This window comes from Mesocricetus auratus, unplaced genomic scaffold, assembly GCF_017639785.1.
Source record: "Mesocricetus auratus isolate SY011 unplaced genomic scaffold, BCM_Maur_2.0 Super-Scaffold_100003, whole genome shotgun sequence".
NCBI classification, from domain to species: Eukaryota; Metazoa; Chordata; class Mammalia; order Rodentia; family Cricetidae; genus Mesocricetus; species Mesocricetus auratus.
Genome location: NW_024429188.1, coordinates 71,955,866 through 71,973,489, shown reverse-complemented (window position 1 = coordinate 71,973,489; position 17,624 = coordinate 71,955,866). Strand labels below are relative to the sequence as shown.

At 39.2% G+C, this 17,624-nt stretch overlaps 1 protein-coding gene across 1 annotated transcript in view; it reads right to left on the bottom strand.

Moving 5' to 3' along the window:
- Positions 1-7,558: 7,558 nt before the first annotated feature.
- Cenpi (centromere protein I) overlaps positions 7,559-17,624 on the bottom strand; it is a 49,762-nt gene continuing 39,696 nt past the window's right edge. Inside the window, exons 21-22 of the mRNA XM_005072583.4 lie at positions 9,341-9,382; positions 7,559-8,631 (exon numbers count right to left, since the gene is read on the bottom strand). Of these exons, the coding sequence (XP_005072640.2) occupies positions 8,530-8,631; positions 9,341-9,382 (144 nt within the window). The 3' untranslated portion in view covers positions 7,559-8,529. The remainder of the gene's footprint in view (positions 8,632-9,340; positions 9,383-17,624) is intronic.

Below are 17,624 nucleotides of genomic sequence, written 5' to 3'. Positions count from 1 at the left end.
CAACATAAATCCAGGCACACTGAAACACTTAGAAGAGAAAGTGGGTTGTACCCTTGAACAAATTTGTACAAGAGACTGCTTCCTGAACATAACACCAGTAGCACAGACAGTGAGGTCAACAATTAATACCCCACATCTGACAGAAGGCTGATCTCCAAAATTTACAAAGAACTCAAGAAGCAAGTCTACAAAACACCAAAGGATCCAATTAAAAAGTGGGATACAAAACTAAATAGAGAATTCTCAATAGAGGAGTCTAAAATGGCTGAGAGGCACTTGAGAAAGTGCTCAACATCCTTAGCCATCTGGGAAATGCAAATCAACAACTCTGAGATACCATCTTACTCCTGTCAGAATGGCTAAAATAAAAAACACCAATGATAGTTTATGCTGGAGAGGATGTGGAGAAAGAGGAACACTCCTCCACTGCTGGTGGGAATGCCAACTCATACAGCCACTTTGGAAATCAGTATGGAGATTCCTCAGAAAAATGGGAATCAGCCTACCACAAGACCCAGCAATTCCACTCTTAGGCATATATCCAAAAGATGCACATTCATACAACAAGGATATCTGTTCCACTATGTTTATAGCATTATTTGTAGTAGCCAGAACTTGGAAGCAACCTAGATGCCCCTCAACTGAAGAGTGGATAGAGAAAATGTGGTACATTTACACAATGGAGTACTATTCAGCAGAAAAAAACAATGGAATCCTGAAATTTGCAGGCAAATGGATGGCATTAGAAGAAACCATCCTGAGTGAGGTAACCCAGTCACAAAAAGACAAACATGGTATGTACTCACTCATATATGGATTTTAGACATAGATCTGGGGAGTGCCAGCCTACAATCCCACGGCCAGAGAGTCTGGGGAACAGAACCTTCATCCAATGGCTGATGGAAACAGAGGCAGACTCCCACAGCTAAACACTGAGCTGAATTCAAGGAACCCAGTGACAGAGAGGGAGGACTGATGACCAAAGGCATTAATACTGGGCTGGTTTAACCCCCAGAAACAGCTGACCTGACAAGGGTTAGCTCTTGAATCCAAGACTGATGGCTGGGAATCCAGCATGGGACTGATCAAGACCCCCTGAATGTGGGTGTCAGTGAGGAGGCCTAGGTAATATATTGAGCCTTGGGTAGTAGATCAGTATATATCCCTGGCATACAAATGGACTTTGGGTACCCATCCAACAATGAGAGATACACTCTCAGCCTGAACTCTTGGGGGAGGGTCTAGGCCCTGCCTTAGATGAAATGACAAACTATGGACACACTCATGAAGGGCTTTACCCTCCCTGGGGAAATGAGGGTTTATTGGGGGGGGTTGGTTGGAGGGCGTGGGAGGAGGGGAGGGAAAGGGAGAGAGACCGGGGATTAACATGTGAAGCAACCTTGTTTCTAATTCAAATTTAAATTTAAAAATAAAAAAAATGCTGAAAAAAGACACAAAACAGACAGGGCTTTGGTGGTGCACACCTTCAATCCCAGCACTCAGGAGGCAGAGGCGGGTGGATGTCTGTGAGTTCGAGGCCAGCCTGGTCTACAGAGTGGGTGCCAGGACAGGCTCCAAAGCTACACAGAGATACCCAGTCTCGAAATACCCCCCAAAATGACACAAAACAAACAGAAGTAAAAGGTGTGGGCACAGGTGCAGGGAGGGGGGTGATTAAACACATCTGTAGGCTTTTTTAAAAAGGTTCTGAAGCAAGGAATGGTGGTGCACACCTTTAATACCGGCATTTGGGAGGAAAGGCAGGCAGATCTCTAGGTGTTCAAAGTCTGCATGGTCTGTAGTAAGGACATATGCATGCAGATGACATTGGTTTTATCCAAGGAATACCCCATGAAGACCCTATACTTTTATCTCTCAGATCTTGAGCTTCTACAGAAGAAGTGTAGGCTAAGGTAGCATTGCCATGTCAGGGCTAGGTACTGAAATTCACTTCAGTCCTTCTCCAAATATAGTAGATTTATTGGTCCTAGGCATCTAAGAAACATTGCCCAATCATGAGATGACATCCACACTAACCAACCAGACCATTCAGTGGCCACACATGACAAAAAATAACAAACGTTAAAATTTATACAGAAACACCAATAAACAAACAACTACAATCAAAATAAGCAGAAACACTATATGGGGTAAGGATATGATTTGTAGAGCTGTCAAATCAGATTATTCAAAATGTCTACCCTCTGCTGTAGCTCAGTGAAAGAGTCCTTGCCTAGCATGTGCAAGACTACGGGCTCCTTCCCTGGCACAAGTCCTTTCTGTATATACTGTGGTTTATGGTTTATGGGATTTCTATGTGAGTGAAAGTGTGTGTCTCTGCATCTATATGTATTTCTTCAGCCTTTCTTTGGCCCTTTTTCAATTGATTGGTTGGTTGGTTCTATTGTGGTTTGTTTATATTTTATCTAATTTTATATGATTATTTTAGATAATAATATATATCCTAATGGTAGCTAAAAAGGATGTGGATTGGAGTGAGTGGGGAAGTGGAGGGTGTTGGAGGAGTTGGGAGAGGGAAAACCATTATCAGAATATATTGTATAAAAATCTATTTTAATAAAGGCAAGTGAAATTCATATAAGGTCCTACTTGCAATAAAGCTATTACTTTCATATTAGAACATGAAAGCAATCTTAAAAGCAATTGAAAAATATAGACTTCTAGTCTTTATTAATATGAGATTAACTTTCAAAGAATGAAAGTGATTCAGTAAACATTAATCCATTTCAACCCTGAAAAATTATTCTGTAAAATAATGGCATATAGCAATAAATAAATGCCCACTTAAGATTGGCATTTTTATTCAATGAAAATGAAATATCTGAAATTAAATTCAAACAGTACTAAAAGATTTTCAACTTATCACCATATATTTATAAAATATAATTATTCCAATTCATTTACACAAATACTTTTACTTCTAAATTTTAGGAATCATAAATGTAAATGCAAAAAATAGTGACTTTCCTTACCCTTAAGCAAAATTACGTCCATCGGGTACTTCTTTTCCTCAAACACCGTAACTAAGGCAGACTCTCAGTCTCTCATTTTTTCCCTATTTGTATCACAAATAGCCAGAAAGACAGGAGGAAGTGCTGACATCATCTATCATTAAGTAAATAAAAAGGAAGACCACAAGGAAATACCACTTAATGCCCACTGACTCTTAAATTTATATCTACTATGTAGATGCTAAGGAGGCAGAGCGGACTCTAATGCCCCTCAAAGACTAAACTGATTCCCCTCAGTTTGCTCAGAACTCTTCCTCAAGGTCAAATCCATAAACCCCGGAGTGTTTGTGGGAGACTTGACAGAAGTGCCAGAAGAACACTAAAACAGTCCAAGAATGAAAATCAGCCACACATCATTAAAATGCTCAAGTACAAGGAGAGTTCTGATCACCTTCAGTCTAAGCAAAGTTTAGAGACTAAAAGGATTCCACCAAGGTTACCCCGGAATGTTGAAAGAGGGAGAGGAGAAGGCAGCCAGAGGAGTTTAAAAGCTGTTTATCTGTTGAAAACCCAAACCCACTTAAAGTTCATGGCCAGCAAGGAAAATGCTTCTGTTTCTAGGCAGCGGCTGGGGGTAGAGTTCAGCTGATCAACAGCTTACCAAGCTAGTATGCAAGGCCAGGTTTCCACCCCAGCAGTTCAGATAGTGTGCATGGTAGTGCACACCTGTAATCCTAGCACTCTCTAGGTGGGGACAGGAGGATCAGAATCTTAAGGTCATTCTCAGCTACATAGTGAGTTTGAGACCACCCTGGAATACAGGAGATTGTGTCTAAAGGGATGAGATACCAGTTACTATCCAGTAAGCTTTTTCTTACATAAATAAAGTGGCTTACAGAATCACGGTGTTCTGTAGGAGCAGTAGGTCTTGCTCTTCCTGAATCTAGACTAATTTCCTTGTGTTTGGAAATGAATTGAGATGTCAGCGCTTAAGGATCCGTGACCTGTAGCTTAGGTTAAGGGTCAGTGCAGTACTATGAATTGAATATGAAACTTCTGACCCTCTCCAGCTCATGTGGGTGCTGCTACCTTGAAATAGTGGATACTTTAGGAGGCGGGGGAAGATGTATATCACTGGGATCACACCATTGGCGGTCATACCATGTTCCCTTCTCATTCCCTGCTTCCCATACAACAGGAGGTGAGTAGCCCTTGCTTTATTTTTCCTACGTGCAAGTTCTGCCTCACCATGTACCCAGATTCAAAGGAGCCTGGGACTATGGACTGAATCCCTGAGCCAAGACCAACCTTTACAAATTCACACTATATATTCACACCCTTCTTGGAAAGGCCTTTGCAGATCCTTGCTCTGCTCTGCATATTCTTAAACCACGGAGCTATGATAGGTCTTACGTATATCCTGAATAAAACATTATCAATTTCCAAGCCAGGCGGTGGTGGTGCACCCCTCTAATCACAGTACTCAGGAGGCAGAGACAGGCAGATTTCTTTGAGTTCGAGGTCAGTCTGGTCTAAAAGAGCTAGTTCCAGGACATCTAGGGTTACACAGAGTAATGCTGTCTCAAAAAACAAAACAAATTATCAATTCCTAAGTATTTCCCATTTTGTGTTTCCATTTCACAGTAGTTGTTTTTTCTTTTTTTTTTTTAAGACGGGGTCTTGCTATTAAGTCCGGGCCTAACTCACTTTCATAATGGTGCTACAGAAGCATGAAAATTCTGTTTTTTTTTGGTGTTTTTTTGAGACAGTTTCTCTGTGTAGCCATAAATGTCCTGGAACCAATTTTGTAGATCATGCTGGTCTGAAACTCAGGAGATCCGCCTGTCTCTGCGTCTCGAGTGCTGGGATTAAAGGTGTGTACCACTAGATTTATCCAGAAGCATGGAATGTCTTAATTATTTTATTTTTAAATTAGAAACAAGGCTGATTCACATGTCAATAAGTCAGTTTTCATTGTGTGCCTGTTCCATGGCTAAGAAATCACTGCCTAATGTAAGATCATAATGATGTACCCCCGTGTTTTGTCTAGGAATCTAACAGTTTAAGACATTACATTAAGATTTATTTTGTGTTCATTTTTGCATATGAAATGTAGAAATTAAATCAACATCTTTTGCACTGTGATATCCGTTATTCCAGCACCACCTCTGACAAAATTGATTTAATCCCACTGTTTTCTTGACAACCATGCCTCAAGTCAAATGATCCCAAATGTATGCATTTATTTCTGAATTCTCATTTCTGCTTCATTGATCTATGTCTATTCTTTTTGTGTGCTCACGTGTGTATGCACACATGCATTTAAATGCCTGCAGAGGTTAGGTTAGTGTCAGATACTATGGAACTGGAGGTACAGGCAGCTGCGAGACATTTGAAGTGGGTGTTGGGAACCAAACCTAGGTCCTCTGCAAGAGCATCAAGAGCTCTTAAACTGCTGAGCCGTCTCCATCCCTATTCTAGAATCTAGTCTCACAACACTCACACCACACTGTGATTATAACAAGTGCTCAGACCTTAGCAGGCTCTCAGGTCTTAGCACACCTGGCTCCATAACAGAAGTACCATTCAGGCCCTGAAACTCCATTTAGCACACAGACAGAGCCACCTGCCAAAACGAAAATTAGACCTAATCCATCAAAGTTCACAGTTCTGGGAAAGTCTCTAAATGTACTAACCTTGCTTTTTGGCTTCTGTAACTCTGCTTCTGGCTCACTGTTCTAACTAAATGAAGCATGTCAACACAAGATACTGTTTTTGTGCTTAAAAGCTCACCCTGAGGAAAACCTGGAGCTACACTGAGATCCCAAAACACCTAGTGGAGTAGCCAGCAGGCTAATATTAGCTTAAACCAGTGTCAGAGTAATCTCCTCCAGTGGACACCCCAAAACAAGATTAGTGTACCTCTGTAGTAAGCTTTGAAATCCAGAAGTTGAGTCCTCTCATGGTTTCTAGTTGGTTGTTTTATGTACCAACACTAATGCAGTATTTCAGTCCCTTAGATTTCTATCTGAAGCAAGCTTTATTAGCTTACAAATAAATAGATTTCATTATGGCATTTTCCCCAAACATTTACTTCTCTCCCTGTCTTCTTCCCATGACCCTTATGTTTTCCTACTGGCTGACTTCTTTACAAATTCACTTTACATGTGACCTCTTGTTCCCCTCCCTCAACCCTTCCTATTGGAATTTTAAAATCAACTTGTTGGTTTCTGTAAATGCAAACTGGAATTTTAAACAAGAATTGCATTAAACTGTAGAAGAGCATGATGAATACTGCCGTAGCTATCTATATTCAGTCTTCTAGATGAATATGTAATATCTATGCATTTATTAGACTGTCTTTACTTTTTTAAAAGAATATTTTGACATGACATATTAACTGATTTTGCAATGTTAAATGAACCTGGCATCTCGAGGTGAATCCCAGTTTGTCACAGAATATAATTAATTCTTTTTTTATACAGTATATTACTAGAATTGATTTCCTAATATTTTTTGAGCTTCTTGGATGTAGATTTCATCAATCTTGGGGATGTTAGCCATAATTTAACCTATTTTCTTCTTTCCTTTTCTGTCGTGGATGAGTGCTTTGGCTGCATGCATGTATGTACACCACATGCATGCCTGGCGGCCAAAGAGAACAGAAGAGGACATTGTATCCCCTGGAATTGAAGTTACAGATGATTGTGGTCCTCTGTGTGAGTGCTGAGAACGGAACTTGATGCATGTGGTGGATATTCCTGGCAGTCAACTTGGCTACTTGTGAAATTAACTAAAAATCCAAGACATTGGGTAAGCCTATAAGGGATTTTTACTAAGTTGGATCATTTGAGGTAGGAAGAGTTACCTTAAATATGGGGCACACTTTCTCGTGGAAATCTATATAAAGGACAAGGAGGAAAGGAAGTTTTGCAAGTTCATTTCTTCACCAGTATTAGAGCCTAATTCTTTGGGATCCTGGTATATACTGAAGATCAGCTGAGATATCCAGCCTTGTGGACTTAACAACTGCTAGATTATTGGACTTTCCATTATTGAACTAGTAAGACACCCATATATATATATATGTATATTTATATATATGTATATGTGTGTATATATATACATATATATATATACATATATATAAAAGTTCCTAGAGGACTCTAGACAGTGCATACATGTTTAGAATTCTAATATCCTCTTTAATGAGTAGCTAGTGTCCTTCTAATTATTTTGTTTGAAGTCTGTTTTGTCAGGCATTAAAAAAACTATACATGTTTGCTTCTTGAATTCATTTGCTTGAAATACTTTTCCATTTTTACCCTAAGATAATGTCTATCCTTGGTAGTGAGGTGTGTTTCTTGGTTTTTTAATTCAGTCTGTTGGGGAATTGAAATATTAATGAGCAGTGCTTATTAATTCCCTTTATTTTTGTTGTGGTAGTGTGAGAACCTCCTGCACCATTTTGACTAACTGTTGCAGGATTATTTATTCCTTGTGTCCTTTGGGTATATTCTTCTCTTCAGACTGAAGTGAAGTTTTGCTTCTAGTGCCTTCTGTAAAGCTGGATTGGTAAACAGAAATTGCTTTAATTTGTTTTTATTGTGGAATGTTTCTTTGGAGATTGAGATTGATAGTTTTGCAGGGTATAGTAGTCTGTGCTGGCATCTCTGGTCTCTTGGAGCTTTTAGAACATCTGTTCAGTTCCTTCTGGCTTTCATAGTCTCCATTGAAAAATCAGATGTTATTCTCAATGTGAATGTATTAAATGGAAGTTGTTTAGTAGTTGTTACATGTGAATGTACTAAATAGAAGTTGTTCAGTAGTGGTTAAACAAAGTGTACAAAGAATTTTCAACAAAATAATCTCCCTGTAATGGATTTTTTTAATCTTCAGAATTACTCCTGAAGGTAAAACTGACATTAGTTTATTTAGGTCTGGATATTTAAAATCTGAATATGTATATAACTACATACATACACATATACACTCAAATAACATAGTGGTTTCAGGAAACAAAGCCAATAAAACCAGAAAATTCATCATCCTCTCCCCACTTCCTTCCCTCATACATTACTGCTAGTGCATACCCAGATAATCATCAGCTTCTTGGGAATGTGTTGTGTCCTATTATAAGTAACTTGGTGCTGTCACTGGTGTTCACATAAGAAAAACAGAAAATGTTCCCAAGATTTCAGAGATTGCAGAGTATTCTGCATAACAATGTCAGCGGAGTAGCTTTATATTACTTGTTCTCTTCTACTAACCTAGCAGATAAAAATTCCCACTAGAAAGCAGATGTGAAGAGGTTATTTTTCATTAGTAAGCTAAAACTCTGAATGCTAAAAAATAAGTTAGTCACACCAAGGCTCTCCTGAGCCATGGACAGGTCAGTCTAAGTACTTCTTAAAGATGGCAGTTGGCTTGGGAAATGGGTATGGAAACTCACGCTGAGCTACTTGGCCTCTCTAGCAATGAGGAATTTAGTTCAGCATGCTCAGTTTGTTTATGTCAACATTCTTTTACTGTTCACCATTGTGGACTAGTTCTCTGTTTAGGATATAGAAAAACGATGGATGCTACTTTTTATGAAAAGTTTCAGGCCCTGAAAACCCTCTGAAAATAAATAGTCCAAATACTGGTTCCACGTCTTCCCCTGCAGGTACAAAAAAGAAAAAATGACTTATTGAACATGAATATTTGTTCCCTGGCTCAAGTTTACAACATCCTGAACACATATTGCAAACATTAGCTTAGAAGGCCTATGTTTATGATTAGAGCTAAGTCACTAAATTAATCCAAGGGCTCTAAATATTGTTTTAATTGCAAACATTAGCTTAGAAGGCCTAGGTTCATGATCAGAGCTAAGTCACTAAATTAATCCAAGGGCTCTAAATATTGCTTTAATTATACTGGCAAAAAATTCATCATAGCAAAGTACTGTGAAATGAGAAAGTGTCACCATTCTCATCCCCTAGAAACTTACTATCTAAAATAGATGACACAAAAGATATTATGTCACTCACAGTCTATGCTGTATACCCAGGATTTTCTAGGATATTGAGAACACTGTACACAGTGTTCTAACATCAGGTTCACTTTAGATACATACAACTGTACTATTACATGAGACAATGAATGATCAGAATAGCAAGAGACAAACTATGAAGAGTTGTATCCTAGAGATAATGAAGGTCTATGCCAATAAACCTGGATGAAAGTTATTTGACAGCATTATGAAGGCAAACATTTCATTTTCACTTTTTTCAGGCAGTAAAACTAAGACTAAGAAAGAAGTAAAGGCATACAAAATCTCGATTAAGCTTCATGAAATCCATGTCCATGATGAAAGTAAATTTATTTACCCGAATATAGCTCATGTCTATTGTCCTTTCTTCTGGGCTTTCCTTTAAAATGAACACATTAGGTTAGCAAATCAGCAGATAATAACCATGGTTCTTCACACCCTGATTCATCTTGCTAAGTTCTATTCCTACCACCACTCTGGGATTACTTTTGAAAATACATTCACTATAACCCACTGTATTTCCTTCTCCCTAAAAGTACAAATAGGGGAACAAGAAAAGCATAGTGGATAAGTGAGAACCTAAGTTTGACGAACCTTGACCTCTTTTTATTTTTGTACTTAACTGTTAAAAAGTAGGGTGTTGAAGACTTTTTCTCTAAAAAATGTGGTGTTTGACTGGTACCTTAAGGAAGATTTTCAAAGTTTTCCATATTGATCAGTCCTCCTGGCCCTTCTAGGATTTCACTGGGGTCAGTTATAATAAAATGTGGCTCATCTCTGATTTTATTAATTTCAGCCTTTTTAAGTTAGTTTGGCTAGGGTTTTGTCAAACTTGCTTATTAGTTCAGAGAATCAGATTTTTATTTTACTGATTCTAAATGTTCTTTTAGTCTCTATTTCATTTATTTCTGCCCCAATCTTTATTATTTCTTGGCATTTACTACGTTTCTAGAAACTTGTGGTACATCATTAGTTGAGACCACTGTCTTTTTTTCCTTTGGTTTTTTTGAGAAAGGGTTTCTCTGTGACTTTGGAGGCTGTCCTAGAACTCGCTCTTGTAGATCAGACTAGTCTCGAACTCACAGAGATCCACCTGCCTTTGCCTCCCGAGTGCTGGGATTAAAGGCGTGCACCGCCACCACCCGAGCGAGACCACTGCTTTTAAAAAGTTCAGTTTTGTTTTGTTGGTTTTTTATGTATATGGGTGTTTTGCCTACATGTATATGAATATACCACATGCATGCCTCTGCTCAGTGGTCAGAAGAGGGCATTGAGTTCTCTGGAACTGGAGTTACAGATGCTTGTGAGACACCATGTGGCAGCTGGGAAGAGTAGCTGGGTTCTCTGTAAAATCAGCAAGCACTCATAACCACTGAATCATCTCTCCAGACCCTACTATGAATTTTAAAGTAAGCACTTAAAGCTATAAGCTTTCCCTCTAGGAATGCTTAGCTATATCCTAGAGGTTCTTGTAGGTTGTATTATGATTACATTTGATTCTAGGAATTTTAAAATTCCCCCCGATTTCCTCAATACATTCAGAAATGTATTTTTCAGTCTCTAAGTATCTCTATAATTTCTCTTACTGTTGGTTTTTAGTCTTATTTTCATATACTGTAAGAGACTGAATTTTTGGTATTCATCACAGCTGTTTTGGAAACTGCATTTAGACATGCAGAAGAATAAAATTAGATCTGTATCTCTCATCCACCTCAAAAATAAATCCAAATGAACCAAAGACCTCAATGTAAGACCTGAAATTCTGCAACTGCTAGAGAGAAAACACTTCAAGATATAAGCATAGGCAAAAGCTTTCTGAAAAGGGTTCCAATAGTACAGGCAATAACGCCAAGAACTGAAAAATGGAATTACAATTTTTTCAAAAGCATTTGCACAACAATTCAAGCACCAGCAGATAATCTTTAGAAACACCCTGTCAGCTAAATTTCAGGCAAGGAATTCTAATTAAACATCACAAAAACAAATTATGCAATAAGGTAACAAACTGAACAGAAAGTTCTCAAAAGAAGAAATACAAATGGCTAATAAGCATTTTACAAAGTGTTTGACATCCTTAGCCATCAGGAAAATGAAAATGAAAACTTTTGATATTCCAAGTCACCCAAGTCAAAATGCTACCATTACAAAAACATGGGGCTAGAGACGGCGCAGCACTTAAAAGCACTTGCTGATATTGCGCAGGAATCAGCCCTCACCTGGTGGCTTAGCATCCTTTGTAATTCTAGTGGTAGGGAATCTGACCGCCTTTTATAGTGTCTGGGGTACCTCACATGTGATGCACATACATACATGTAGGCAAAACGTCCATATACACAAAACAAAAATAAATCACCAACAAAAAGAGACAAAAAGTAAGAAAAAAAGCTGGAGAGGATGTGGGAGAAGTAGACCCCTTATTAGCTGCTTCTTGGAGAGAAAACTGCTGTAGCCACTATGGAAATGAGCATGAGATACTTGAACATCTGTGTCTATTACTGCATTATTCATAATAGTCAAGAAACAGAAACACCCTGTATATCTGTCCACCGATTAATGGACGAAGAAAATGTGGTACATTCACACAACTGAACTTATTCAGCCATAAAGAAAAATAAAATCATGACATGTATAGAAAAACAGATGGGAATCTAAATTAGCATATTAAGCAAAGTAATCCAGACTCAGAAAGACGAATACTGTATGTCTTCTCTCCTATGTAGATCCTAGATTTGGGGTATATTTGTGTGCATGTTCATGTGGACATATGTGAAGACCAGAAGAGAACCTCTGGTATGGTTCTGCAAGCATTTTTTGAGACAGCATGTCTTCAGTGACCTGGGGCTTGTCAATTAGAGTAGGCTGGCTGACCATCCGGCCCCAGTGATCCACCTCCCTCTACAGCACTGGGATTACAAGTACACACCTCGCATTTTTAAAATGTGGGTTCAGAGGATAAACTCAGGATCTTCTGTTGCCTTCTAAGCACTTTACTGATTGAGCCATCTGCCTAACCCCCAAATCCTAAACTGTCGTTTTTGTATGTGTGTATATGTGTGTAGGAGAGTATAAAACTAGAAAGGGGAGCAGGAGGAAATGGGGGTGCTAAGGGAGGAGGGAGAGGAGAGAGAGTAATAGAATCCATGTGACAAGAAGCAAATGGGGAATAGTATGGCAGGTTGGAGAAGAAGTCAAGGAACAGGGGCACTGGAGAGCGGGGTGGGGCGGCGTGGGGAAGAATCAACCAAAAAGCAGGAAAATGCAATAATGAAGACTCATACTTTGAATGCTAAGTTTATAAAAGTAAAAAAATGCTAAAAAGGATAACGGAATCTTGTGCAGTATTACAGTAGATTCTATGAAACTCTAAGCCTTTACATTGCTTTAACTATCACCATATTTTCAGACACAATACTTATTACTATCCATAACATAAAACCCTGCACATTAAACCTGTACAATGCAGCTCCCCTGCTATGTAGGTTTTGTAGCGCTGGGGATCAAACTCAGGGCCTTGTGCATGCTAGGCAGGTGCTCTGCCACAGACCTCCATCTTCTCTTCAGTGATGCCTTTTCATACTTAGCATTTTCAGTTTGTAATCCTGAACGAGTTCTTTGAAATGTAGGCATATTTTTACCATATAGCAATTTTATAAACATATGTCAGTCAGTAAGTGTTCACAAATCGGCAAAAGCACATGTGTGCATGCATGAGTGCGTGCATGCGTGTGTGTGTGTGTGTGTGTGTGTGTGTGTGTGTGTGTGTGTGTGTGTGTGTGTGTGGCAGAGTGCTGGTAACAAAGCATTTAAAAGATCTAAAAGCTATTGGTGCCAGCATCTCAATTATATAAAGGTAATGATCACTGACCTTTCATAGCTACATATCCTACACCTATGGATACAACCTAGAATCAAAACTATTTGTGGAAAATAGAGAAAAATTCAAAAGTCACAACCTGAATGCGCTGTGTGTTGAGCAGTCTGATGAGTCCATATAAATGGAATGATATGCTGGCATGCCCTGATGAAGCTCCCTACAGTACTCTTTGTTCTAGTGCTGTTCATCTAGCATTTGTATACTGTCATAAGGCACAAGGGCACTGTGTGTTCTGAACACATACAGACTGTTTGTCTTATCGTTATTCCCTACACCATCTAATGTAACAACTTTTTACACAGAATTTACTCTCTACTGGATATTTAATAAGTAATTAAGGAACAGTTAGTTAAGTAATTACAATAAAGGTATAACATAAGTATACTGCATAAGCAATTTAGAGATGTCTAAAGACAGTTTCTAACTTAATGATGGACCAACATAAAGTATTCCAACTTTATCGTGAACCCAACGGGAGAGATTCTTACCCTAAGTCAAAGAGCATCTGAATAGAAGAGGAGGTGCATAGGTTATATGCAAATAGTACATCTCTTGATGAGACTTCAGCATCTATGGATCTTGTCACCTGAAGGGGTTTCCTAGAGCCATTGTCAAACATATTTTTGTCTCCTACTTCAGGCAAGCTTGGAATGTGCATGTATTGCTGTTTCCCATCTTCTCCATTTTATTTTTGAGGATTAAAACAGTGTCTCCAGAAAATTTTTGTCAAGTTACTGTGATTCATCAAGTCTGATGGTAACCTGCTTGTTGTGGAATATTAGCCGAAGATGTGTTACATTTGCTTATGCTGTGGGAGGAGCGATAATATGACAAAGGGGTCAAGACCATGATGGGGAAACCCACAGAATCAGCTGACCTGAGCAAGTGAGAGCTCATTGACACCAGACTGACAGCTAGGGAACCAGCTTAAGGCCAAACTAGGCCCCTTAAATGAAGGTGACAGTAGGTGATTTGGGCAGTTTATGGCACCATTGGCAGTGGGACCAGGATCTATCCCTAGTGCGTGAACTGTTTTTTTTTTTTGAGCCCATTTCCTATGAAGAGATACCTTGCTCAGCCTAGACACAGGGGGGAGAGCCTTGGTCCTGCCTCAGTGTGGTGATGGGACAGACTTTATTGACTCCCATGGGGAGGCCTTACCCTCTCTGAGGAGCAAAAGGGAGGTGGGATGAGGGGAAGATGGGGGAGCAGGAGGAGGGGAGAGGGGGGAACTGAGATTAGTATGTAAAACCAAACAAACAAAGTAGGTCAGAACGCAGTCCCAACTTATCCTCCCCCATAAACAAGACAACACCTCCAGTTCTTTCATAAGACTTCCCCTTACTAATAAATGTAATCCCATCAACCCAAATAAAAGTCCTTTTCTCATTCCTATTGTCAAGCTAGCAGCAGCAGTCCTGCCTTCTCTAAACATATGTCATAGCAGTCTGTGGCCATTAGTCTCTGTTGGAGCCACCTGCACAAATGTCCCTATCAGGATCCCATCTAGACTCCAGCAATACCCTGGTTGCTGCCCTTACTTCTGTGTAGCCCTCCCCTTAAAAACAATCCTCCACAAAGAAACCAGTCATCATCATTATCACTGACTCAGACTATTTTATAACCATTCTGGAAAATCTTCCCACTGTCTTCTATTGTACTTTTGAGCAGACCTGTATGACAGATGTCACCTGTGACTTTTCATACTGTTTAAGGCCCTGTCTCAAAAAAAAAACCAGAATGTTTTTTTTATGTTCTATACACATTCAAAACATATCGAAGATGGGCCAGCAAGATGGATTAATGGATAAAAGTGCTTCCTAAGCCTGATGACTTCAGTTCAATTCCTGGGACCCATGGGATGAAAGAGGAGAACTGACTGCTACAATCTGTCCTCTGACCTCCACATGGCATATGTGAAACCCCCTTCACATACATAAATAAATGTAAAATTTTAATAAAAATATTTCCAAGGGCTAAACCTTTTAATGTGGAGAATCTCTTTGATTTGAGACTTTTACAACTGAATATATAAATAAGATAAAATTTTAGAATTAAATCATACCAATGATCTATACAATGGCAAATGCAAAAAAAATCAGATTTTTATGCACTAATGTGGAACAAAAGCCATGTTAGAGATAGACAGAATATCAAAACAGTTTAAAATAGACTATTATTAGGGACCAGAAAATTGTCTCGAGGGAAATATTCTATGCACCAAGATGTTTAACAGCATCTCTGGTCCCAGCCACTAGATGTCAGTATGCCTACTCTCCAATTGGTGAAAAACCAATTGCCTCTCAGACACTGTAAACTCAGTTGAGGAGAGGCTTTGGCCTTGAACTATTGCTTTCAAGTACTGAGAAGCAATGACTATCAATGAAAAATTCTCAAAATATTAAATGACATGCGAAGCTCACCTCAAAGGAACTAAGTTTACTTGGAAAAGTGTGAGAATGTTGAGCGCAATTGTTTCTGCAAAATAAAAGCTTCTCTTAGCTAAGAGCAATAAAGTAAACCATAAGTCAGTTCCTAGAGCAAAATAGGTAAAGAAGAGTTCTTCTAGAGCAAGAACGACTCTCAAAGACTGGCTGACAAAAGCATCCTTTCCTGAGAGCTACAATGACGACCAGCCCACAACTGGTACGGTAGTGGCAAAAGTGCTACAGGAGTAATCATCCATTCTTGCTTAGATTTAAGACCTGATCCACAAGACAGAACCCATGCCTGATTCCATTAACTGGGTCAAGAACCAGTTGCTATATGATTGTTAATGTCACATTTAAAATTTAGACTTACTATGCTTGAGAGATCAAAAAGCAAAAATGCATCTAACAAGTGGCCCTTGCTTGTACTGACTAAACCCTCTAAGCCCATTTCCCTTTATTCCCAGATGTTAAAGGATAGTTTTTGTTTGAGTTTTCCTGGGGGCTCCTTTTATTCTTCTCTCATACTTCTCAACCACTTCCCCTCCCTCCACTCTTCCAGTCCTCTCCAACATCTCCCCTCTCCCCCAGATCTACTCCTCCTGTTTCCCTTCAGAAAATAGCAGGCCTCCCAGAGATATCACCAAACATGGCATAAAACGTTAAATATGATTGGGCTTGTAAAATCTGCTGTTCTTGCATAAGACTGCTATTTCTGCTTTTATAATCAAACTTGCTTACTCTGCTCAAAAAGATGACTAGGCCAACTGCAAGACATATGTTAAAATAAGACCCTGCCTACATATAGGAAGAATATATGTAATCTTGTAGTTTTTGCCTTTATAATCCCTAGTTAATATGACTGGGGGCTGTATCTTGAGAGGGTTCTCTGTTGCTGTCCTGGTGTCATGAGTATCAAATGCCAGTATTTAAATAAAGCCTCTTCTTATTAAAATTTATTCATGGTCATGGTGAATCTCTAAGTGACCCTAGACCCATTAAAGCTAGAGAGGTCATATGCCCTAGGAAAGAATTTACCACTATTATGATAAACAGACATAGTATTAAACTGATTCCTAATGGTTTATCACTATATCCATTGATAAGTGCATCTCTCAACCTTCATCAAAGAGGCTCCTTTTTGCAGTAGATAGCAATCATTAATAGGGAGACTGATAACTAGTCAACATGCAAAGGATAAGAAACTACAGAGTGAGCTGGGCGTTGGTGGCCCATGCCTTTAATCCCAGTACTTGGGAGGCAGAAGCAGGCGGATCTCTGTGAGTTAGAGGCCAGCCTGGTCTACAGAGCGAGTTCCAGGACAGGCTCCAAAACAATACAAAGAAACCCTCGCTCGAAAAACAACAAGAAACTACAGAGTGACCAGCCCAAAACTGGACATCTGTACACCACCATCCTCCCAAGGCTTAGGGATCATTGAAAAAGAGGGGGTGGTGATGGGGGAATTCCTTCTGTGTATATGTTGTCTTATTGGTTGATTAAATAAAGCACTGTTAGCCAATAGGGAAGCAAGATAGGTGGGACTAGGATTTGAGGAGGATTCTGGGAAACAGAGGCATAGTCAGTCACAATGTAGGACAAGGGAGAAGTAAGAGGTCAGGACCCTTTTCTCTGGTAAGAGAAGACCACGTGGAAACACTCAGATTAGCAGTTATGGCTTAATAATTCAGAGCTAGCCAATAAGAAACCAAGCAAATGGCCAACTGCTTCATAATTAATATAGTGTTTCGTGTGTTATTTGGGGCTGAGACAGCTTGGGACGCAGGCAGCTGGCAGGAAGACTACACGTTACAGGGTGGAAAGACTATAAAAGCCAGAGGCTACGGATAACTATCATGAAATAGTGTTTCCTGGGCACAACAGGCAATCACATATACGAACTCTCAGCAGTGATATAGCATTCACAGACTTGTCCAAGATCAAGCAACACAAAATCCTAGGATAGAACAGGGAGATGGTTATCAAATCCTACACCTAGCTGAAGAGTTATTAGCAATGATAGTTATTGAATAAAGGAAAAATCAATTTTCTTCAGGCATGCAGGACATGAAAGGCTACCTACCCATGCTTCAGCAGATGGTCTTCAACCCATGGACAATACAGACAGCACTAAGTTGATTCAGTGATTTAAAAGAACAGAACTCATGATGTTAGGACAGAAAAGGAATAGAAATGATCATGAAGGAAACAGGGGATGGGTTTGTGCAAAAAATACATTATTGTGTGTGTGTGTGTGTGTGTGTTGTGTGTGTGTGTATCAAATTCTCAAATAATAAAAAAAGAATCTATGCATTTCC